The 26512-nt window shown below is 39.4% G+C and overlaps 2 protein-coding genes across 2 annotated transcripts in view; both read right to left on the reverse strand.

The window, feature by feature from the left end:
- slc43a1b (solute carrier family 43 member 1b) overlaps positions 1–1505 on the reverse strand; it is an 11335-nt gene extending 9830 nt beyond the window's left edge. Inside the window, 4 exon segments of the mRNA XM_034688413.1 lie at positions 258–313; positions 436–619; positions 1353–1415; positions 1418–1505. Of these exon segments, the coding sequence (XP_034544304.1) occupies positions 258–313; positions 436–619; positions 1353–1415; positions 1418–1505 (391 nt within the window).
- A 7693-nt stretch (positions 1506–9198) lies between these two features.
- The window catches only part of LOC117815424 (sarcoplasmic/endoplasmic reticulum calcium ATPase 2-like), a 34883-nt gene continuing 17569 nt past the window's right edge, over positions 9199–26512 (reverse strand). Inside the window, 22 exon segments of the mRNA XM_034687125.1 lie at positions 9199–13830; positions 13922–14056; positions 14901–15018; positions 15234–15292; positions 15294–15368; positions 16415–16500; positions 16609–16665; positions 16668–16810; positions 17410–17630; positions 17721–17915; positions 17917–17960; positions 18886–18997; positions 19234–19455; positions 19546–19671; positions 22413–22544; positions 22718–22776; positions 22779–22819; positions 22992–23080; positions 25003–25169; positions 25378–25519; positions 25619–25666; positions 25668–25776. Of these exon segments, the coding sequence (XP_034543016.1) occupies positions 13645–13830; positions 13922–14056; positions 14901–15018; positions 15234–15292; positions 15294–15368; positions 16415–16500; positions 16609–16665; positions 16668–16810; positions 17410–17630; positions 17721–17915; positions 17917–17960; positions 18886–18997; positions 19234–19455; positions 19546–19671; positions 22413–22544; positions 22718–22776; positions 22779–22819; positions 22992–23080; positions 25003–25169; positions 25378–25519; positions 25619–25666; positions 25668–25776 (2566 nt within the window). The 3' untranslated portion in view covers positions 9199–13644.

Genomic DNA, 26512 nt, shown 5'->3' on the forward strand with positions numbered 1-26512 from the left:
ATATTTGTACCTGTGTTTTGTCACCAGCAATATTCCTTCTTTTCTTTAGCTATTCTGCCAACTATTAATGTAAAATTGCATTCTTGATTATTTCATGTTTAAATATCATATTATATAAAGGTGAATGTTAAGTGTATTCCCCTCATTAACAAAAAAAAAACGTAGATAAAATTGTTGTGGAAGTTGTCTCTCTCTTGGGGCATACTATTGCATTCATAGGACTGCACTGTTGCCTTTGTGTAGATGTGTTGTCCTACCTTCTGGGTTGTGAGCAGCAGCAGCGATCATTGCACATGAGGCTGCGAAGCACGAACTGAAATGTGAACGGACAAGAGGTGTCAAGACACGTATGAGCTGTTGTTTTATGGTAAATGACTAAAAAGTAGACTTCCTTTGTTATATAAAAACTGTAACATAAAAGAACTGCCGCTGTACCTGCCGACAAGCCTCAGAGGGCGTGGTCCATATTTGTCCATCAGGATCCCGAGTGGTAAAGTGGCAGCACTCAAGAGGAACGAGCCGATTGTGAAGCCCAGATTCAATACCTCCTCCTGCTCCACACAACTTGGCCAGTGACCTCTCTCCATGGAGTTAATAGTGGCATTAATAGTATCATTTTCTGTCAAAAAAAGAGAGTAAACTGATGAAAGGTGGCGGATCCATAAGCTGTCAGTCTGTTGAGGTTGGAGGTCAGACAAATGCACTTGTTATTATTTTCCCTACCTGATGTTGTACATTGTCAGATTAGGCTCTTCTAAAAGCAACAGATACATCAGCTTTGTAATGGTCAGGGAACTACTAATTGTTTAACCCTGGGGTGGTGTTTCACACACTGTATCCCACAGACCGTTGCATTTGCAACAGTGGGTAGTCTCAACAACTTTAGCTGGTCTAATAATTTCATAATTCTTCAGCTGTTCTAAAACTCTGCAGCATGTGCATTAACAAGAATTAGCTTCTCTTCACTTATTCCTGATAAAATGTAGAACTAAATTAAAATGTTTTAATCCTACCCAATAAGCTCTAAGTGGTCAGGCACCATCACATCTTAAACAGCTCATAGTGCCCAATCACCTCTCTAGAACACTAAGCTCATAGAATGCAAGCCAGCCTAAGGTTTCTAAAAGTAGTGTGTGTGGTAGAAACTTCAGTAATCAAGCCCCCGTTCTTTGGAATCATCTACCAGTCAGGGTCCTGGAGACTGAAACTCTCTCTACTTTTAAGAGTTGGCTTAAAAATTTCCTTTTGTTAAGGCTTATAGTTACAGCTGGCTCAGGCTTGTATTTTAGCCCAGTCGTCAGTGTTGTTATGGTTTTAGAAAACAGTTGAAGATATCTGGATTTTGGTCTTACCAACACAGAGGTGTGAGTAGAAGCCTTCATTCTTCAACATGATGAGCAGAGAGCCCCAGCCCACAGAACAGCGGAGAAGAGCAGATTCTCTATGATGGCTGTGATTGCCATCCACCATCTCCTCCTGTACGCCTGAGACAAACTGGGAGCCATGACTGCTGGAAATGAACGACAAACGGAGACAGGAAAGAAAAAACAATAAACAGCGGGAAGTGAAATCCTCCATGGACAAATCAAGAATAATAGGCCTCAGTGTTTTCTCTATTGTATTCTTGACTCCACACACATTCCAGGAGTTAGCAAAAGTCGATAATGCAAAGGTGGAGGGCATTTTAGAAATTATGCAAACATAAAACCATAATTCATGAAAGCTCAGTTTTTAAATTCTCAATTTTGCCATCATACAAAAACATTGTCAAACGGGTCAAACTTTGGAAAATATTTTTTTATAAAGAATTGATCATATTTAGTGTCAACAAGTTAACAGTTCACCTGTAAAATAGCCTCAGTATGTATTTTAAAAGGGGGGTGTTATTACGATGCTTTAATAAATGTAGTTAAACTCTAAGCTTGTTCTCCAAAATTAGGCTAAACTCCTCATTCAATTACAGTTGTACATTTAAAACTGTGTTGTACATAAACTGAAAGTTTGATGGGTCAAAAGTGAAGCTTGTGGTTGGTCAAAACTGAAATAAAGGTCTTTATATGAGGGTCTGTGTAATATTTCAGCTTCTTTTAAACTTTTGGCCTTTAGTCTCTTCCAAAAAAAAGTTTTTCCATCTGAATGCTTTGTTGAAAATCTCTGTGATCCATCCATCCATCCATCCATCCATTTTCCATACCAAGCAAGTCAACCCAGATGTTTCTCTTCTTAGCAACATTTTCCAGCTGGGGGTTTTCAAGGTTACCAAGTCAGATTACATCCATTATTTGTCCAACAAGCTCTGGATCTACTCAGGGTTCCTCTCCGAATTGGATTTTAGGCAGGTGCCTGAACCACCTTAACTGGCTCCTTTTGATTTGAAGCAGAGGCTTTTCCACTGTTAGCCCCTCCCAGATGTCTGAGTTCTGGATCCTATCTAAGCCCAGACATTCTTCTAAGGAAACTCCAAAGCACTGGTGCCCCACCAGTCGATCATGATCAAACTTTTGACCGCAGACTGATTCCCAATTGATCCCTCCTGGGGAAGCACTCAGAGCATGTTGCCTAGATACGTAGCATGGACCTGTTGACGAGTGAGTGGTAGTGGATACTGTCAATCATTTGCTGCCTACATTGCTACACTTTCATGTTCAATAATGGTCGATGCTAAAATGGAAAAAATATATTATTTTCACAAGTAGTGTCAGTCCCGAAAAGGGCACTTTGGAGCAGCATTTCAAGACTGAACGCTATGATAATGACTATGTTACTAAAACAGCTCTACGAACCCAGAAAGTGTAAGCGTTGAATGGCCAGTTAGCAGCGCTTGAGTTCATTTTCTACAGGCATAACACCAAGTAAGACTGTAACCATTGTATCTTATCGTGTCAATCACATCCTTACTAAACACAAGAGGTCTTCCAAGGACGGCAAACCTGTATAAGACTCGTTTGTGGAGTGCTGGTGTATCAGTGCTAGAGGTCCCACTAGAGATATAGATTTATTTAACTTGTCCAACTTAGAGAGCTGCCCTTATTAGGCCTGTATCTGGTTTATGTCTCTGTTTGTTTGTTTTTTTTCAAATTAGCAATCTCAGTCTTATTTTCATGTCCCAAAGTTCATGACCAAAGGTAAGGCTTGAATAGTAGATTGACCTGTAGATGGTCCCAGCTTTATGAAGTTAACAAAGCACATAACCTATAAACAGCAGAGATACAATTTTATTCCCCCTATTAACAAATCTTACATTGGTTAAAAGACAACATTATCATTATTATGCTAGGGCTGTGGAATGAAAACCCAAGGTTTAAGAAAGTTTCACCAGAAGTTTATTTATCACGAAAAACAGTTTGGGACTTCCTACAGCCAGAAATGTGGAAAATTTCAAGAATTTGGGTGATTTGTAACTGGATACAAAAATTGTATTATATTCTAGTTGTGCTTGATTGAGTGACTCACTATAAAACCTTCCTTGTGTCAAAGTTGACAGTGAAATCAGCCTGAGAGTCATCATTAAGAACAAAAAGGAGAGGATTGACCAGACGTGACCTTTTACTATAGCTATCAGGTGTCAAATACTGATGTAACCCCCCCCCCCTCCACACACACCCGGAAAAACATTCAGGTTGATCAACAAATCAACAGAGCCAGTGTTCTTCCATACTGAGTGTGTCAATATTTGATGGACGCAAAGTGAGACTCAACCCGTGTGAGGCACATGTTGCACACAGCCAGTCCTTGTGATAGTGGAAATAGACATGCTCTCTTTCAACCTCACACTATACACACCTGATCTGATATGCACACATACACACACACACACACACAGACACACAGACACAGACACACACACACGCACACACACACACACACATCACACACACACACTCACACACATACACACATACACACACACACACACACACACACACATACACACACACACACAGACACACACACACACAGACACACACACACACACACACACACACACACACACGCACACACACACATACACACACACACATCACACACACCACACTCACACACATACACACATACACACACACACACACACCACACACACACACACGCACACACACACACATACGCACACACACACACACACACACACATCACACACACACACACATACACACACACACACACACACACACACACACACACACACACACACACACACACACACACACACACACACACACACATGTTGTGAAGAGCCCTCTCTCCTTTCTGTTCTTGAATAGCATTCCGCAGATTAAAAACAATTAAGTGAACTTTTGTTTTTCTATTCCACAATAGTTAATATAAAGGAGGGTTAGAGCTATAAGATATCTGATGGAATAAAATAGGCAATCAAAGCTCAGGTTGGGGTGGCCAATCAGATTTTAAGGGGGTCCATTGCCACCCCAGAACTTTCCCCTGCTGACATAAACCAGATGTGAGCTTACTCACAATATTGTGTTTTTTTTTCTCGTAAATCTTTCTCTTATGACGTATTCTTGTGCATTAACAACTTTTTTTGTTTCATGGTCCTCTCTCATGAGACCACGTCAGGTATATTTTTCTCTCTGGTTCTACTATTCAGAGTTTTGTTTTTGAGTTAAAGTAACATTTTTGTTAAATTGTCAACTTAACTACTGCAACTCTCTACTGGCAGGCCTCCCTGCATGCACAGTTAAACCTCTGCAAATGATCCAGAAACGCAGCAGCACGTCTGGTCTTCAACCAGCCTAAGACAGCTCATGTCACTCCCCTGCTCATTTTCGTGACATGGCTTCCAGTTTACCTGGAACCCCTCATCCAGGTCTACACCCCTTCTCGCCCGCTACGCTCAGCCTCAGAAATGCGCCTAGTGCTTCCAGCACTTAAGGCCTCAAAAAGCTTGACTCTTCTCTTCTGTTGTTCCTAAATGGTGGAATGAATTGTCCAACTCCATTCAATCTAACATAAAAGTTTATGTTAGTATACACTGCAGACATATGTTAGTTTTATCTCCTACATCCACAAGATTTTAGTCACTGATTTCTTGAGCATAAATTGCAGATGTATACAGTTCTTACTTCTGTTGTTTAATTTTACTTAATCTGTATATAGATGAAATCTGAAACTTTACACAGTGGGATAGTAAAAATGATATCTTTGGTCCCTCACTCAATTGTATAGTTTTGAGTCCTCTGAATTTGTAGGCTTATCATCAGAATCAGCTGTCAGATCATTGTCAATGTTATTACCTGTCTGTGTCAAATACTTGATTCTAATTGGTCGATACCCCAAACAATGGTGATTCATTCATTGTGACACCAGCGACAACAGTATCACACTTGTCATAGTAGGTCAATTCACAGAAGAAGTTTAGCAGATTTACCCTCTGTCCTGTTGACACTGTGGTGAAAACAACAAAGTGTCCATCTCAGAGCTCAGGAGCTACTTAACCCCAAATATCTCTGATAGGGAAAAGCGGAACAACATCCTGTGTTGTGAGCCAGGCAACAACACCTCTAGCTGCTGATATCTTTATAGAAACAATGAAGCTGTCACATTTGTCTCATTTATTTTTAAAGGTGTGTCAACTGCATAGAGGAAGGAGAGCTGAATGAGGACACAAATGTCAACATTAATATTCCTGCAGAAGTCCTGTTCACTTTGTCTACTGATACCTTCAATAGAAATGTTCAGTTTAATGTGAATTAAAAAAAATAAGCAGATTGTTTCAATTTGACCGTGAGTTGAAATGTTCAGTTTAACATTAATTCGTCCTGCAAGCCAATGTTACTGATCACAGAGTCAGAGGGACTCTTTTTTTCATTTTTTTTTGGGGGGGGGGGGGGGGGGGGTTGTAGAAATACATCATTTTTAAAATCATTATTTTGTGTCAGTTTTTGTATGTCTCAGTTGCTTAGCACCAGGCAATAAATGGGTACACTGTTTAAAATAAGTCTTCCAAGCCATAGCTTCGCATTAGAGCCCTGCTCATCCTGTCAGGATTCTAATTAGCTAAACCCCTGTTCACATTAACCCTCTCATAATGGATGATTCTCTTATTTTGGCGTCTTAATTCTAGAAAAAAAACACAACAAATATTTAACTCTTTATTACCCCCAAAAGACACACAGATTAACAAGTAGAAAGCTTTGAATTAAAACTAATTTGTAATAAAAAACACTTGCTTTGACATGTTGCTACCATAAGCTTCTGTCCACCTCTTTGTTTCTGTATTTGTTTAACCTCTATGTTTACCTGTTTCACAAGTTTACTCTTATTGTAAAGGAAAAGAGAAATGCACATCCAAGATAAGGAAATATCTGATTTTAGTTCAGTTTTTAGACAGTAAAAATGTAAATTAGAACATGTTCACATTGTGCAATAACATACAAAAGTACTTACTTCAAAAGTCACTTTTTCAGTAGATCTTCTTTATTTCTTCCTTTTCTTTATCTTTCCTTCTTTCTTTCGACCCTTCTTTCTTTCTTTAAGTAGACAGTAGATTTCACTTTTAGTGATATTCTTCGATCTAAGTGTGTGTCAGAGCTGTTTTCACCGGCACATGTGCATGTTCGTGATTCTCTCTCTTTCTATGAAGACTTTGTTGTCTATAAATGGAACTCAGGTCTCGCCCACCAGCCCCCCTGACCCTAAAAACACACACACACCACACACACACACACAACACCACACACACACACACACACACACACACACACACACAAACACATGCTTTAAACACACACGCACACACGACACTCACACTCACACTCAGACACACACTCATGTACACACATTTAGAGACCACCACACACCATTAGATGTGATGGAGGGTGTTATAGAAACGTGTTCTATCATGTCACACTCTCATGTTTTAATAATAGAAAATGTTAAAAATGTAAAAAAAATAAAATCAGGATTCACCTTTTTAATCTTTCTGGGTCTTAAAATCTCTTTAACCTCTTGGATGGTCTTGTCCCTGGCATACTGAGTAAGGTAGGCTACAGTAGAGTGATCCACCTATCACTAGAAGCACTCATACACTGTTAACTTGCTCACTGGTTCCACTCTGTGGTCAGATGTAGTACTGCAGGTCTGTCATTATGTTTTATTTAACGAGTGTTGGCCATTATGATGCCGCAGGGTAAAATAGATAAAAAATAGTTATAACATCATAATAGGAATTGATAAGTGAGTTGATTGTGAGCGATAAAAAAGATAAGAATTAAAAAAAATGTGACTTAGAGGCTTTTTATTTGTGATAGTTTTAGTTTTATTTAAAATCAAAATGTAAAAGTAATACCATTATACATCTAAAATGATTTAGGAAGTCTATTATAATGTTTAATATTATTTTTACATTTTTAATATTTTATTTGATGTAAAAATGTATGAATATTAGAAAAATGCGTGTTCAGAAAAAGTTTATTTAGTTGATATGATCTTTAAAATTTCTGGTATTTATCTAATTTATTTTATTTAACCGGGAGGAAAACCACATTGAGATTAAAAATCTCTTTTTCAAGTGGTCCTGGCCAAGATCATCAGCAGCACATTCTAGAAAAGTTACAAACAACACATATTCTAAAACATTACAACATATCATGGGTTTCAGAACAAAGTCATCAGTCAAAGAATCTACAAATTGAAGCATCTTCCTCAAGAGCCTTCAGTCTGCTTTTAAAAACATTTAAAGAGACAAGCTCACACAATGCCAGGCTCTCCTGCGTCGGGTTCCAGGCTGCAGGAGCAGCATATCTGAAACTCTTTTTACCCATTTCAAGATGCACTCTGGGGACTGAAAGCAAAAGCAATTTTTGTGACTGGGTCACAGAGCGGAGACCTCTAGCTTCCAGTATTTTTCAAATGAATAAAATCCCATAAATACGAGGCAAACAAGTTAAGAATCGCCTTATAAACAAGGACATGCCAGTGATGTAGCCTACGGGTGGACAATGCAGTCCAACCAACTCCAGCATACAGGGAGCAGTGATGGGTTAGAGATTTAAAACCTATAATGAACCTCAGAGCACAGCAATGGCCTTAAGACAGAGCCCTGGGCACACCACTTACTATGCCTAGAAAATCAGAGCTAATGCCTTCAGCTTGCACACACTGTGATCTGTTCGATAAATAATTATCAACCAACAGACAGATTGTTCAGAAAGTCCAATACTTCGTATGCTTTCAACAGCTGGCCAATGGGTGGCAGTATTTGGGCTAACTTACTGATGGTGGTGCCTGGTATAAAACCATTTCATTAAAACCCATGCATATAGTAGAATCAGCTCATGAAAAACTGTCTAACGAAGTGATCACTAAGTATTTTTATTTGATGTAAATTTAAATTAATTTTATTTTTTTTGTCCAAAAAACTTTCTTTATTTTGAGTGGTCATAGTGTGCGAGTGTCCCAGCCCTGGGTTTAGAATGGGATCATAAAAACAAGCACACCACAATTAAAACAACCAACCAACCAAACAAACAAACAAACAAAACACTCAAAATAAAAAAATAAAAAAATAAGATCAAAAGTTTTAAAATAAAATATCTTGAACTTCAAAAAACACAAACAAATGTAAAGTAAACAAAGAAATGTATCTTCTTTGTGTTGTCCTTATTCAATCTGTTAGACTTATGCGCTGTTACTTTCAAAATTTAAAGATTGTTTTTCATTTTTTAATGCCTGTGACTTAGTCTGATCATGATCTCTAGGATACACTTATTTCCCTGCAGGTTGTAAGAATCTTTCAGCAAAGAAAAGGAGACTCATTACAGAGAAATATCTCCTATGCCAGATATTCATCAGAAAGAACATTTACAACTCTGCGACTATTATAAAGCCCTCTTGTCAAGGCTGACGTTAAAAGTCTTGTATTAAAAAGCAACTGTCCTTGTTCTGGTCCTAATCATAGATGAGGCTTTTAATCATCTCATGGTGGGTTAAGATGAGATAACATACAAGATTGAGTCCTTCCTGTCAGTAAGATGGGACTGGTTTAAATATTTCAGGAGTTTTTTCTAATGAAAATTAATTATGATAAAATAAATGACTTATGGGATTTTACATGGAGCTTCTAATGCATTTATTTATGACACACTTTACATTCAGAGCAAATCCCAAAGTTCCACAAGACACAATTAAAACAGCATAGGAAAAAACAAGGTTAAAAACTTCTGTCAATAAGCACACGTCACCGGTCTTCAGAACCACTTTAATATTTATTGTTCTTTTCATCCTTTAACATCGTTTTCCATGACAACAAACTCTTCAACAGCAAATGAATGAGAAAAATAATTCAAATAAAACTACAAAATGGAGCTCCCTCATTTAGATTCAGTGTAGATGTTGATGGTAACTCAGTGAAGAGGGAGCAGACAAGAGAGAGAAGTGGACATGAAAAATAATATAATTTTAAAAAATCTATAGTGACATCTGGAGACAGAGAAATCCCTTTTTAAACACTCATGTTTCCTAAATCCTAAACTGACAATAACAATGATGAGTATACTAATATAAAGAATAAAGAGTGAAAACACATGTAGTACACTGGGGACTGTCGGATCTGTGCAATCATGGAGAAAAATAAAATATAAATAAATAATACAAATAAAATACTCACTACTTAGCGCATCAATATGTGTTCCTTCTGCATTAAAAGTTTTAAAATAAAACTCCAACAAAAACATGTTATCAAATACAAGAACAAAATAAATAAACAAAGAAACAAAAAAATGAGGCAGAAAAGTGTCGGCAAAAAAGAAAAAATCTTGATTGTTTTGGGTAATTAAGGAGGAGACTGGTGAGAATGTCTCAATTAAAATATTTTATTCTATTTTAATCAACAGGTTTGTGGTTTTCAAATAAATGTGTTAAATGAGCCTTTGACCTATAAATAGCCACTTAAAGGGAAAACCATCAACAATAGTTGTTAGAAAAAAAGCACAATTTAGTTTATTTTCTTTTATTGTCAGAAAATTAGGATTTTTTCTCCAAACCTCAGATTTATTTCCCATAAATGTGGCTTTAAATCTCTGTCATCATGGCTTATGTGAAATGAAACAAGAGTCCCTGTAACTAAATGAATCACCATCCATAAATAAAAAATCCCTTCAATGGCAATCAAATTTCACATCACTGAAGAAGATGGCAGACAGGCCACTGATTCCCATCAATGAACAAACAAATAATATTAACATATGCGTTTCATGAAAAACAATAAACAGGCTGCATGACTGAACATTAGAAGTCTGTATATCACAACAGACTGAAATCCTGCGTCTCAAACTTAACAGAAAAGCAAAGAACGGCATAAAAAAAAAGGTTTTCATGCGTGACTTGAGTAGTAAGAGTAATAAATAAAAGTTCAGTACAGTACATAAGAATGATATTATCCATACATGTAGCAGTTACATAAATAGATAATAATTTAACTAAGGACAACAACCGCTACTGTCTTTGACCAAGAAAATGAATCATTAAATCAAAATGTCTCCACTAATTAAACAGATCCTGGTGTGCAGGCTAAAATAGCATTTCTTATTTATCCTGGATCTCTTTTTTTTTACGTGTCAAGGGTCAAAAAGGGCTTAAAGGTCAAAAAGGTTACGCTTCAGAGTGCAGTCACAAATAAGGCCGTAAAGAGTGCAACCTACATAATTTCAGAAGCTCCTGATCAAAGAACGTCCACTAAATGTTCTTGCGTTTTCCACTGACAGGCTCATGATGTTATTATAAACACTCAAATCTGACTTAACATGCTGTTTAATTTCTGCTCAAAATACCTCATTACAAATTAACTCATTGGAATCTGAGGCTCCTTCTTGTCCCAGAAAATTAACTTACTATCAAAGAGGGATTGTATGGATCCAGTAAGTTTTTGTCAGTAATGATAGAGTTGCAGCCACTACAGCCTGTTTTGTGGCTGCATGCTTAAGCAATACACTTGACCACTGTGTACAATTTAAAATAATAAAAGACAGATTGGTCCTAAATCCTCAACCGGGATGAGTTTATAACTGATTGATCATTATGTCAAAGAGGATAATACATCTTGTATAAGAGAAACATCTAACATCACTCTCTTCAAAGCCACTCAATTTTCTGAAGGGATTTTTCCTGCAATCACAAAATAAAGTGGGAAAAACGCAGGAACATTTGGATTGAGTTGCAGCCACTACAGCCTGTTTTGTGGCTGCAGGCTGAAATAGTCTACTGTGTAAAAACTAAAAAAGAAAAGATAGAATAACTGATCTCTTACCAACCTGGATGAGGGTCAGAGTGACTGGTCTTCAATATTTCATTTCTGTGATGAGTGAACCAAACCTTACAGACCTTTTGAACCTTGTTTTTCTGCTCATACTCAAACCCCTGGATGCTGCAGGAAAATAGTGTGTTTCTAAAGAGTCATACAGACTTGGGTTTAACATGTTAGAAAAGTGTGACGTGCGTTGTCATGCAGTCTAACAGTCTGCAGGTTTCAGTGTTTGTTTACAGTATCTACAGGGAAGCTCGAACAATAATCAGATTTTACTGTTGCAGTGGCCTTAAGAGGATTTCTACTGTACATTTCATTTATGTCACTGAGCACTTATTGTTGTTATATTATTACTGGTGAATTACAATGTTGATGTTACATTGGGTGGTGTGTTTATGTGCATGTGTGCGTGTTTGATTCTGTACCACTCAGGGCTTCCCTCTTCCCTCTTTCAATACACATCATTTTCAAACTAGACAGTTCAATCTGAGAAGGTGCTATGGGTAGCATTTTGTCATCAATATGTCTTTCACAGGCCGTTATGGGGTAATCAAATGTTATGATGTACTTACACCAGTGTTTTCATTTTGCAACATAAACTTTTTCATGAACATTTTGCTTCCTCCTTATCTTTGCTTAGTAAAATGTGGCCAAACTTTAGACTTCCTTGCAGTCCAGCTATCCACACAAGCAACTGGCCACTAGACTTATTTGTTGTGTACTTTAATACCTGCTGGCTGGCAACTTTACTGGGGAAACCTTATCAGAGGACCCATGTATGTTGGTGCACCGGTGATTGATTTAAATGACATGGCAACTTGATATATAACTTTGTCATAGAACCGATAAGACTTAAAGCTTTGACTTTCAGATTTTGAAACTAATAGAACACGTTTCTATCCCCAAACTTACCAGTAAGGGACTTCTTTAACTGTACCTTTAACATCAATACACAATGTTTAACAATTGTGGTTAGGCCTGCTCAGCTATGATGCTCTGCTACAAAATGCTGCAGACAGTGCTCAGTGAACAATTAAGTCAGAGTCAGAGAGTGCCCTCTGCTGGACAAACTGTGTGATGTTCAAAAATCACTTTAAGCCTTGTTTCGTGCATTATACCCCTACCTCTCAGTTCTTTAAAATGATGTCTCCTCAGTCCTCGGCTGAATGGGAAGTAGTAGCAAACCATGGCTCTTATTGTGGCTCAGAGGGGGAAGGAAAGAGGACAGAGAATAGAAACTGGAGGAGCGATGACAGAGGGTACACAATGGCAGCCTTCATCAACGTGTATTGACTGACAGGCATGCCCCTGTGTCGAATATCACAAACTGATTGGATTCTGCTTTGTACACTAACTTAGAGAAGATCTCACAAAAAGTTTTTACAACTCAGTTGACTTGAAGGAAGGTCAAATGATAAAATCAGAGTGGGAAATAGTATTTTTTTTTAAAATGACAACCTATGAAGGAATGTGTTTACATTGTACACTCCAGGGCTGAATAAACAGTTTAAAGTGAATGCTGAATTTCTATACAGTACATCAAAAACATATTATACTACGTTTAATGACACAGGGGTAACACTTTAATTATTTTAATTTCTGTCTTAATTTAAAGCCTATGTATTGTGTTATAATAATAAAGTTTTTTTTACTGTTTCATATGCTATGTTACGTTAGGGTGGAGTGAAATAAATATAGGTAACTTTCTTCATTGTCATCTAGTGGTAGGGACTTTAAGCACAACACAAATTGAGCCTCTTCTTTAATTCTTTGCATGTTTAACACAAATCTAATCAATTAAATTAAGTTATTTTAAACTGATTATTTAAGGATACTCAATTTTAGGAATATAGAAGTATTTAGGATATTTTTTCTGAATCATAAAATAAAGAATAGTTATATCTTTGTGTACTGTAATTTTGACACTAATGTATATATATAATATAACCTCACTAATTCAGAATGGAGGGATTAGCATGTTGTATTAGCATTCACATACAGCCTCATAGGACGTTGTCAGGGACTAATTTTGGCACCCCATAGATAAAAATTTGTGTTCAGATGATACAAATCTGAGCGAGCTGTGAGATTTAAATAAAATCTGATCCTGAATTTGACAGAGATGTTCAGCTACACATAGCACCTTTTAGATTCATAATCAGGTCTGTCATGTTGTTTCCTGATTGTCTGGTGGCAAAATATTTTCCTCTGCTTCTCTAACATTCTTTCATCTTCACAAAGCAGTTAACCATCCTTAAATGCTTCTCACTGTGCCTCACCAATCTTCACTACATCGCATAATCCTCTGCCTTTTGGTCTTCTTTCTCCTTGTTCTTTTCATCGCTCCTGGCCACCACCACAGTCTTCCTGTTCTTTCTTTTCCCTCATCACTCCCAGAAGATGTTGGTGATGTCAGAGTCCAGGCTGAAGATCCAGATCACCAGTGGCGCAGAGATCAGGACGAACGACCAGGACACGCCTTTCACAGACTGGCGTAGCCTCGACATCACTGCACCTGCCAACCCGGGGCTCGCCCTCGTCCTCTGCAGCTCCTCCTCCTCCTCTTCCAGTGACTTTGAGTTAATGGACAAAGACAAAGAACAACTTTAAACGCAGAATAACTTGAGAAACAAAGAAAACAATCAATGTCAGATCACTCCTGACCTGGACCTGGCTTCCTGGCTCAATGTAGTTACGAGCAAGGAACTTGAGCACCTCGTCCATCAGGATGACGGGGATTGACATCTTCAGCACCACCACCCACTGAGGCCATGACAGAGGGCGGATCTGAAATATCACCTGTAACGGAAAAAAGTCTCGGTGGAGGCAGGAGTTTTGATATTTGACATCATGGTCGATTCCGGACTGTCATTTGGATTTGAGCCACACAATTTCCTAACAGCAAACAAGCATCAGGTGGCATGGCATAATATATTGCTTTCTGTGTCCACACTAAATCTGTTGAATATATATATATAATCAAACAAGAATCTGTAAGACTGTACTCAAGATCAAGCTCAGACTCGACTGTTTCAATTTCAAGATCAGTGTGTCTGTTTCCATCACACATTCAAACTTTTTAAACAGAAAAAAACACTGTGTTGTTCAGATTTTTCTTTCTCAGAAAGGCTGTTATTAGCATCGGTTGGCTTCAAAACAGCACTTCAGAAACAGATGGGTGACGTCACGGATACTACGTCCATTATTTATACAATCTATAGTAAGACACACACTTCTCCCACTCAGCAGCTTGTTTCTGTTTGAGATGTTTGAATAAATGAGTGTTGCTACCAAGCAGCAACCTCTGGTATTGGAAAAAATGAAGCCAATACACAAGTTCAGGAAGTGGCAGCTACTGGATTGTCTATCTGAGGCTGGTTGCAGAAGCCAAAGAGACCCTTCAGAGCCCCAATCAAAATGACAAACTCCTCACTTTTATTAGTACCAGCTAACTAATTCTACACATGTCTACAACTTGTGCATTGCTAGGAGCTCCCGGAGCTCATGGAAACATTGGCACTTGAATGCCACAATAATCTTAGAAAGGTCAAGTTCAACTTTGATTTTAAAAACCTAAACAACATGCTGGAATTAATTCATAAATTGAATTCAGCTTCAGTCCATTTGATGAAGACTTGCTTACCGGTAGAGGGTCGACATAAAGGATGAGGAAGTGCAGAGCCATGGACAGACAGATAGCGCCCACTAGCCAGGGATTTGACCAAGGCGGCATTTTCAGCAGAGACTGATTCTCTGAGAGACTGGACAAGGGACCAGAATGAAGATGTTACTTGACTGTTCACTCTGTCTGCTCATTTTCACAGTTCAGAATCTGAGCCACAGCCTTGAAGAAGGCCACGTTGTTTCACATACTAATCCGTTTGGTGTGAGGAATGATGTATTTCACAGAGGAAAGTATTGAAAGGTGAGTAAAAGTTAGTTTATTTAAAATGTAAAATGTTTGATTTGCTCTCACCTGTTTAGGGCGTTGCACATCTCTATGGTAACCAGGACAGACAGGGCCATGGTCATGGGGGTAAGGAGACTCAAAGACCGAACACTGAACGCCTGCAAACTCGGCGTGGCCTTCACTGCATTGCAGGTAGTGGGACTGTAGAGGAGACAAACCTGTGAATAACTGTGTTGGCAGGAACTTTTTTAGTTATTACACTGAATTGTTAATGCATATGTTTTTATGGTTAATATAACTTTATCATCTTATTGTCGTTAGCCAAAAGGACCCTCCTTGTTGCCTTAGTGCACTATTTGTTACTGTTCTGCTTTCAACCGACTCCTTGAGAAGAGGAAACCTGGGTTCATATTCATTTTAAATTTTGAATCTCAAGACCTTCCCAGGTTGCAAATTCTCCACTTCTCTAGAGTTTGAACACTTCAGGATTAAAAAGCAAGGGGTTTATTATTCCAATGTTATTTATGTTCCATTCAAAAACCTTAGCAGGACTTAATTTGTAGGATTGTTAACCCTCTTAAAAACTTAAACTTAACCACTAACTTAATTCAAGCAAAACTCTTAAATCCTGTATGCAAAGATCTTTACCAATGCTACCTAACTAATCTAACCTTGTCTTTTTCTCTAGAAACTTGAAAAAGTGATACATTGTGATCACTTTTGCTCAATTTTCTATAAAATCTTTCATCAAAAAGGGCTGAAATTTGTTTAAAACTTAATTTTCAGAATGTATTTCTATAAAAAAGATGATGAATGTGGCTAAAAAGTATTATTAACATAGAAAAGATTGATAAAGAGGTTATTTCCTTCCCTTATAACTAGACACATCTCATATTATTGAACATTTTTTCTTTTTCAAACTGATTTGGTCACGGATGTTGGATTTGTTTTCTTTTAATACATAGACCACACCTATTTTGCACATTGTAACTTTTGTCTCACACATTTTGCTCCAAACACCGTTAATAACACTCCTCTTATATGATCAATTTTATTTTAGACTCATAATTTCCAAATGTAGAAAACTGAGTGCAGTCAATGGTCTGAAAACCCAGTTCTATTTTTATCATGTCACACTAATTCAAACCTGGAAAACTGATAACTTTGTCCTTGTGCTTCCACTGAACTACAGCGAGTAATGAAAGGTCACACAGCAAGAGGTGGACAAAAGAGTCATGTGTGTTTACCAGCTGATAGAAGGAAAGTTTGGGTCCATCATGAGCTGCCATGAACCACCAGGCAGCCGCTCCGACAGTTGCTGCGCCGACGTAACCTGAAGAGACAGAGTTAATGATTCTGTACAGATGCTCTGATGTTTATGAATAACTCCTGTGGGATTTATGTGTTATAAAGATTGTAATCTATCATGATAGTGACTCACATCCGATGATAAGGTAACGGCAGAACAACCAGCCAGAGATAAGAGGCTCTTTGGGGAGCGAGGTGGGCGGGACATGATGTCCAGGTCAGGAGGGTTGAAGCCCAGAGCCGTGGCTGGGAAACCATCCGTGACCAGGTTGACCCACAACAGCTGAACTGGGATCAGAGCTTCAGGCATGCCGAGAGCCGCTGTCAAGAAAATACTATGGAGGAAGAGAGAGGAATGGAAATGTAACTTCAAATAAAATAAAATGAATTCAGATTTATTCCCTTAAATTTGAGCTCACACTATTTATGTAACTTTGCTTAGTGTGTGTCCTCGTCTAAAGACAGCATTTAGTTTGTTTTGTTTAGGTTTTTATTTGATGTGATATCAAAATTGACAGCTCTCTTGACAAATGAGGCTCCTGCAGCACTGTGTACAACAGATTATCAGAGTAGAGGAGGAACAGCAAAAGATCTTTATAAATACAGCCAATCATTTAAAAAAAAAATCTAAATCCTCATTTCCCATAATGTGCAGGAATCCTGTGTTTTACAGGCCAGCACAACAAATGATAGCTTTTTGCATTATTTCAATTTGGAAAAAATATGGCTTTTGCACATTGTCTATCTCAATCTAAGTTAATTTTACATTTCTATCTGAGAAATAAAAACCTGATTAATTAATTTAAAACCCAGTTTAGATTGAATCTGATTACAATTTATAAATTGGTGTGGGGAGTCTTAGGTAAGGACTCTCTGAGGTTAGTGACTTTGTTAAGCTTTTGACAATCCTTCCTTCATCCACTCTCGTACTAACCAGACAACTTCTCCAATGTTGGAAGAGATCAGGTATCTGATGAACTGCTTCATGTTGTTGTAGATTGCTCTGCCTTCCTCCACAGCAGCCACGATAGTAGAGAAGTTATCGTCTGCCAGAATCATCTCTGAGGCCGACTTCGCCACTGCTGTGCCGCTGCCCATGGCGATGCCGATCTCCGCCTTCTTCAGCGCCGGAGCGTCGTTCACCCCATCACCCGTCTGAAACATCAGAAAGGACGATAATTAAGTGAGATCACAGGAAAAGGGGGGCTTTGGCACTGATTATAAGGATATTTCTGAAACTCTCACCATAGCTGTGATGTCACTCAGGCTCTGCAGGTACTCCACGATGCGACTCTTGTGTGCTGGTTCGACTCTGGCGAAGCACCTGACAGTTCTGCAAGCCTGCCGCTGCATGCTGGGAGGAAGCTCATCAAACTCTCTCCCTGTAAGGCCACCGTTGATCCCTGAGCTTTCCTGCTCCTCCTCTTGCTCTGTAATGATGGCCCACCCTGCGGCAGATAGACAGGGCGGTGCCTTTATTGTCCCCTTAGGAGAAAAAAATAAATTTGACAAGTTGTTATATACATAGTTTTATTGGTCTCACAATAGATGGATTGATTAATTAACAGTTAGAAATCAATGTTAAGTGAGAAATAAAAGCTCCAGTGTGTCACCAGTGCGTTATTATTTGAGTAATTTCCATTGGTCCCTGTTGAAATTTGACCGCCACATCTTAAAGGGGCTATGAGGACTATCAGTATGGCGTTGTTTACAGTGACACTTTTGGACGAAATGGTAGAGTTTTTCCGGGATAAAGACACCTTTTCCCATGAGCACCCTCACCCACTGTCGCAAAGACGTGACTCTTACCAAGGCGTGCATTTGTTTTTGGGAGCAAATAATGGAGAAAGGATCTTCTTTTTAACTATACTTTTCTTCGTTCACGACAACTTTTGCAGGATGCAAAGCGACAAGGTAAGGTATTTATTTGAATTTAGGTAGCGGCAGCGCTATTGTCTGAAAAGTGACAACAGAGACAATAGGCCAGAGCTGCTCTGCAGAATCAATCTGCGTGCCAACGTGTGCAAATGATGCGAGCACAGCCCCTGGAGTTCCAGGCAGTTTATGTGAGCTGATTGCATCCGCGCGCTACAAGTGCCATTCACAGTCCTGCTCTTGCATCTGGCTCCACAGCCCGCACAAGAGGCATCCATTGTTATTGTCACAACTTTCCTCGCTAGGATCGTTCCCATGGAAACGCCCACGGCCAGAAATGCTGTGTGTCTCCAGGGGCGCAGGGCAGTGTTTCGATTTTTCTGTTTGACACGGGTCCCTTACGTTAACATGGAGGAGGTGAAATTTCTGACCCATACTGCTGTCAGTCAGTCAGCAGGGAGCGTTTAATGTTTCGCCTCCACTTTAAGGAAGACGTCATAACATGGTCTATGTACGGTCTGTGGTGCAAGCTCACCTGTGATCATGATGACTCGTATGCCTGCCTGTCGACACATTCGGACGGCACACAGCACCTCTTTCCTCGGGGGGTCCAACATGCCCACACAGCCCACAAAGGTTAGATCAGACTGAGGAGAGGGAGGATGAGAGGACTAGTTAAAGTTTGCGAGTTAAACTACTTTGATTTCACAGGATCACCACCAAGGTCTGATGAATTTAGAGGCACTAAAACAGAATAAGCTCATTCTCGATGAGGTGACTGTTTCCTCATCATCATCATCCTCATCATCATCATCATCATCATCATCATCATCATCACCAACATCATCATCATCATCATCATCATTATCATCATCATCATCACCTCATAGTCTGAAAATTTAGCTGAGTTCTCCAGGTTCAGGGAGTTGATATCCGGTGGCGTGTCCCTGGTTGCCATTGCGAGGCAGCGCAGCATGTCTCGGCCTGATCCCCATTCCCTCACAGTGGTCAGGAGCTGCTCCCGAACCGCCGGGGTCAAAGGCACACGAGCAGAGCCACTGACCCGGATGTAGTTACACCGCTCCAACACACTCTCTGGAGCTCCCTGAGAAGAGGCAGGAGGGAAAGGGTGGAGTTAGATACCGCTGCTGAAGAGAAGAAGAAGAAGAAAACACGGGGTTGACGGATTACCCACCTTGACGAACATTTTGGCTCCAGATGCCGACCGGGTGAGTTTATTAGACAAGCAGAAGACAGACATCGACTTTCTGTCTCTGGAGAACTCGAGTGTTAACTCCTTCTTCATCAGCTGCTTTATCACCTGAACATTCATACGTATAAGAAAGAAAACGACAGCGTGTTAAGACATTATTATGTTTTTAATAACTGAGCATCACAGACTGTTTAAAAAAAAAAGTGACGAAGCCTTCATGTCTGAAAACTGATTGCCTGTTGACACTGTGACAAAAACATTAGTTTCCGTTAGCATTCTTAATTCGGTAAACAACATGGGGGATAGTTTGATACCATTTTTGTTGGGGGAGGGGGGGGGGGGGGGTGTATTTGCCTTTAATGGATAGGACAGCTGAAGAGACACAGGAAATGTGGGGAGTAAAGAGAGGGGGTGGACATGCAAACAAATGGTCAAGGCTGGAATTGAACCTGCGACCTCTGCGACGAGGGCTATAGCCTCTGTACATGGGGCGCACACTTAGACCACTAGGTCAACAGCACCCCTAATGTGACTTTTACTTTACCACTTTTGTGGTAATTGGTTGATCAATCACCAGCAAAGAAAAATATAAAAGGAAAGCAGTAAAGAAACAGCGAGGTGGGCTAAAAGACACAGACAAGGGTCTGAATGAAAGACAAAAGCTAGACACCAAGAGATGAATTGGAGGTGACTGGGGGTGGAGGAAGGTCAAAATGATGTTACTGAAATGATGAACTGACAGCTGAGTAGAGGCGATGACAGATTTTGAAAGCGCAGGATGATGTGCTAATAGAAGTTGTTGCAAAATCTGGTTTGTTTAAACGCTTAAAAGAGTAACTCCCAGCTGATCACAGAGCAGGAAACAGAAGAAAGAAAGAAAGAAAGAAAGAAAGAAAGAAAGAAAGACAGAAAGAAAGAAAGAAAGAAAGAAAGAAAGAAAGAAAGAAAGAAAGAAAGAAAGAAAGAAAGAGAGATATGACCAAATCTATTTTGATAACTTTGCTTCTTTACCTAACCTGCACACAATAACTCAGCCAATCTTCTGAGCAACACCACCCTGTTTTGCATAACCACAATTAAATAAACCCAGCATTATGACATCTACTCTGTTAACCACAGCAGGTTTATGTATTTTTTTCAATTTCTTTTTCAATTCAAATTTGCTTTATTGGCATGAACAACGAGATGTTATTGCCAAAGCACATAAATTCATACAGTACATATATATATTCACAACACACTACACTCACCATATATACATTAATCACACACCATATTCATTACATATTATATTCATCACATACATATCAACCATATATTACATATTTATATGCATTAATGAACTATGGTGTCACCTATACAGCATATCTCAATGTCCTCAACCGGTGCGGTGCGCTCACAAAACCTCCACCCAAAATCAAACACTGTGGGATGGTGCGTCCCTCAGGCTGTGACAGGCAGACACATATTTAGCAGCCAGAGGAGCTGCTGACCCTTCCCCCAGGAGAACTGACAGTTTCTCTTCTGGGGTTAATGTTGGGAAGTTTGGTCCCATTTTAGTAATGTCCCTGTAGTGGGAATCTCTTAGTAAAGAGAACTTGCTGCAGTGGAGGAGGAAGTGCATCTCTGTCTCTATGTCCCCTGTAGAGCAGTGAGCACATAGACGCTCCTCTCTGGGCAGCCATGTCTGTCTGTGTCCCCCTGTCTCTATAGCCAGCTAGTGGTCACTCAGCCTGTATTTGGTCAGGATACGTCTTTGTTTTGTATCTCTGACACTGTACAGATATTCAGATAATTTATAATCACGGTTTAGGGTCAAATAACAATTCATTCTACTTTGGGTCTTTGTTTGGTTTCTCCAGTGTTCTAAATACAGATCTTTGGAGTGCTTCGTGATGAGTTTAATTTGGTTGTGTTTTGGATCAGTGCTGATTGGAGTCTGGCTGATTAGCTTCCTCACCAGCTGACTAAGGGGACAGTTTTCAGGGTTCAGCTCTTGGGTTTTTGTATCAGCATGGCAATGGCCCCTGCGGCCAAGAAAGCCTTATCTTATCTCATCTCATCTCATTCCAATTAACAATGATTGATTCTTTTCAAGAAAGAGCAAAGATGTTTGTGTTTAACTGTAAATGAATACAGGTTAATATAAAATAAACATACATACTTTCTAGAAAATAATTTCTGGAAATTTTCAGAGTGTGCCACCTGGTAGCTTGGGTCCGATAACAGCTTGTTGATCTGTTAACTTTTTCCACAAACTTCAGTTGTTTTGAAACTATTGAATGTAAATTGAATATAGATAGTTTGTATTTAATCAAGTGATTTAAAAAAGTATTCAGTCATGGAGTGCCAGTTTTGCCTAGTGGTTAAGTCACGGACCCCATGTACAGAGTCTATAGTCCTTATGTGAACAGCCCAGATTTGATTCCAAAATGCAGCCCCTCTCCTGCATGACACTCCCACTCTCTCTTCCAAATTCCTCTATCCTCTTTCCTGTCCTCTCCAAATGAAGGCATAAAAGCCAGAAAATATAACATTAAAAAAGACACAAATCTAAGCGCTAATAATTTGGCATCATTATTACATAGTCTATGTAGTCTATGCTCAGTGCTTTAAGTACAGCTTAAGGGTTTTAAAGGTAATGAGACATCAAGGGGAAAGTTAAGCCCGGAAAGGGTTTCAAGTCCTTTGTAATGGATGCAGAGGGAGAGATCAATGAGTCATTTACAACAGCAGCAAGAAGCATCTCCTCTTATTTCCTCTCTCACGACAAATGCACGCACGCACGCACGCACGCACGCACGCACGCACGCACGCACGCACACACGCACACGCACACACACACTTACAGAGCAGCATGCTGTAGCTCTTTCAGCCGGGCTCAGTCCTCTTAAGTCGGTGTCAAACACGTTCATTTTCTCCACCAGACAGCAGAGGGCAGTCTCTGTGGCCTCCCCCACCTTCTCAAACACACCCTTTGCCTAGAACACACAAACACAGAAAGAAAAGAGGTTAGACATCCTGGGGAGTCTCTGCTGATTATTTCAGGATTGTATTTTTAGCATTCAGATTCAAATTATAGCTGTACATGTTCCTGATGACCATAAATGGTCGTATATGAGCGTCTGTCTGCAGTAGTGTTTGCACGTCTTACCTCATTGTAGTCCAGTGATGAGTCATTACACAGTGCACAGATGGAAGCCATCTCCACAGGCCTTCATACTGGCTGCACTTCACTACTGAGCCATCTTTATAACTGAAGAGACAGGAGGACAGGCGAGATGGAGAGATGAGTATTAAAGAGGGGGACAGGAGGGGAAGTCACCTAAATTGATGCAAATAAAGAAAGATAAATTGCCAATATTCAGACATGATCCATAACTTTTAAGGGGTTAAGGGGTTAAATACTGAAGGTTAGAGACACTCACACTTCCCCTTCTGGGGCATAAGTAGATCCTGTCACTGAGAACTCGCTCAGTCTGCAGCGCTCTCCTGAAACACTGTCCATGACAAAAAGCTGAACACACACACACAGACACAAACACATACACAAACATACATATTCAGAGGTTAGTCAGTTAATGCTAAAAGATCATGTTAAGGTTAGGTCCACATTCCAGAAAGTCAGTCCACTCAGAGTCCTCCACGTGTCAACATAACACATGGTTTCTGGTTTAAGTGAATTATCTGTTACCTAATCATCTATGTCAAGTAAACTGTACACCTAAGATGAACACGAGCCCTGGGTGAACTGGTCTCAAGTGGAGAGCTCTTTTGCATTGGCTGTATCCTCCCTGCACTTTAATTAACTATGAGAAATTGTTTGACGGTCACTTCTCTTGCCTGTATCCACGTACTGTCTTGTAACCTTCTGCCTGTGCTGAACAATAAAATCAATTGTTAATTAATGAATCAGTAGTAAATTGGCTGAATTCTTGAAGAATGGATGCTGGCTGCTTACAGTACCAAGCATTGCATATCGTTTCCCGGACTACGATTCTGTACCAAGGTCCGATTCATGAAACATATTGCGCTAATGATATTTCAGCCTAAACGTGCCCCTTAAAGTTAGCAGCTCTGTGCAGTTTGCACTTGCTTCGTGTCTGATTTTTTAGATGAGCTGTCAGCATCATCACTCTGCACTGCATATTTATGTAGCGCCAAATCGCAATAAATGTTATCCCAAGATGTTTTACAAACAAAGCAGGTCTAGACCATCCTCATGTAGCCCAAATCTGTCCACATACAGAAGATGAGTGAAAGAGGATGTGACACCTCTAACCACTTACTACCTCTTAAGTCAATTCATGACAAATGTGATAAGAATTTCACAGTTTATGACAAAGTTCCCTATATGGAGTGCACCAGCAATAGCAATTTGTACAGATAAACACTCTCATTCTTGTTTCTGTTGCGTTATGGCTCAGACTGTCTCCACACAAAAAAAGTGTGTCCTTATATGGGGTGGAACCTGGAACAGCCCTGTACTGATTTATTTGTGTATTAAGATAATATTATTCTTAAAGTAATCTTAACAGACTTCATGTAAAGATACATAGACTTTTAGGTTTTATAAAGGTGGAAGTGTTTTCATGTTCACTGGAAAGTTTGAGTGTGACATTTTTAAAAATATGTAGTGCAGTCAACATCAACTTTCAGCAGAGAGTAAAAGAGTGCCTGAATTTGTGAATTAGATGTTTTTTTGTTAAACATGTAGGTTTATTTACCAAAAGTCTGCATAATTGCTCCTTATAATATATGCAAACACCACCAAAGCAAAGAGACACATTGTTTGTGGTGCATTAACCCTTTGCATGTGCTTTGTAAATTAAATTATGTATTTTTTGTCTCATTTGCATGCATTTGGGGAGTGTATTAGCAAGGCAATCCTTTAGTGAAACAGGCCTTGTGTGTTTTCACATGCTTTGGAGGACCTGGGAATTACTAAAATCAAAAGAGTTCCACCTAAAACTTTTGCAAGACCTTACAATAGTTTTTCATTCAGGTTGAATTCCTGTGTCAGATCACCGGCTAAAAAAATGGAAGAGTTCGGTAAAGGTTAAAATGTGTTCACAGATTCTGCCTCATCACCAGAACATTACTTGAAAAAAGAAATGAAAAAAAAAAAAAACTCTTTTTTTTTTCTTACTGCACTCCAGAAAGTTAATGTACACTCAAGTTTAGCTGGCTATGCACAGAGGCAAACCAAAGTTATCCATTTGAGGAGGATCGTACTGTAGGGTGTTTCTCTGTGCCTGTGACCCATAGTATAAATTCACCTGAATAAAATGTTTTGATAGATCAAGCAAAAGTCTAATGTTAGCATGAAGAGCTGTTAGTTATCATGTCACCTGCCTTAACTGCTTATAGTGTCCATTAATTACCACCTAAACTATTTAATCCTTCTTGCTCTGATATTAAACTCCTCCCACATCTCACCCTGCAGACAGACATCTGATTGGTTGTCAGTGTTCCTGTCTTGTCTGAGCAGATAACTGATGTACAACCCAGGGTTTCTACTGACGGCAGGCTGCGGACGATGGCATTCTTCCTCGCCATCCTCCTCGTACCCAAAGCCAGACAGGTGGTGATGACTGCTGGGAGACCTGGGGAAAAAAAGGCAGGGCAGAGGGTGGTGATGAGAAAGCACATCTTTACATAAAAGGTATTCAAAGTGCATCTTATACACTACAGTCATTTCTATTCTTACTGAGCCACTACAATGTCTTAAAAATGATTTTGTAATTTTTCTATTAACTAACAAACATGATAACATGATTCTTTACACTTTTACACATATTGAGAATGTATGACCTTCTGGTATGGCAGCTACAGCCAGAGCGACGGCGATCTTGAAGTAGTAAACAGCTCCTCTCAGCCAGCTGCCTCCATGCACTGGGTCATTAAAGTGTCCAACGTTTATTGCCCACACTGCCACACAGATCACACTGATCACCTGCAAGTGACATCACAAAACCACAAGTAAATCAACTGAATGGCTTTTTAAAATTTTTACAATCCAGCATAACTCACATAAAACCCCACAGGTCCTTACCTTTGACAGCTGTTCTCCAAACTGGTCCAGTTTCTGTTGCAGAGGGGTTTCTTTCGGGGTCAGTTGACGCCATCTCATCTCTGATTTTACCAATCTCTGTCTGCACTCCTGTTGCTACGACGACTCCAATGGCTCGTCCAGCTGCAATGTTGGTTTCCCTAAGCAAAGTTTACAAGAGACATAACTTTACTTTCCCATTGTATATTTGTTTTCAGCTCAGTTTTAAAGCTCAACAGATGGCAAGAGGACCCTAAAAGCATAATATAAAGAAATACACTTATCTGTGTGTGTGTGCGTGCGTGCATGCGTACGTGCTTTGGAATTATTTTTATTAGGGGTGACCCCAAATAGTGGAATATTCGACGATTCGTTCTAATGAGCCTTAGTCGACTGCCAATCTCATAGTCGAATATGTGCATATGAAATGTGGATCATTCCATTCAAACCATGGGGGTGCTCAATATCTAATTTTACATTATTTTCCTGTTTTCCTGTAAAAATAGTGTCTCATTTAGCCTATTTTGATATGAATATAGACTTATTTAATGTAATTCTGAGAACAGCTCTTGAAGTGTTAAATCTCTTTAAAATGGAATTTAAATCTCCCCTGGTAATTAAAGATGGACCATTTAGCGGGGACCTGTGGAGCAGCGATATCTCAGCTGGCCTTTCTACGTTTCATGGTAGCTCAAAATGTCAGGAAATAAACTTCATTTGATCCTAAAAATAGTGATGAAAGTGAGGAGCAGCTTCATGAAGAGGGATGTGAGATCAAGGATTACCGGACCACACAAAAACTGTACGGGGCCAAAAGAACGAGGAGGGGATACCCAAAGCTGTCTCGAACAATCCAAACAATCCACAGCATCCCATCCACCTCCACGCCATCAGAGA

The sequence above is a fragment of the Notolabrus celidotus genome, chromosome 7 (assembly GCF_009762535.1).
Source record: "Notolabrus celidotus isolate fNotCel1 chromosome 7, fNotCel1.pri, whole genome shotgun sequence".
NCBI classification, from domain to species: Eukaryota; Metazoa; Chordata; class Actinopteri; order Labriformes; family Labridae; genus Notolabrus; species Notolabrus celidotus.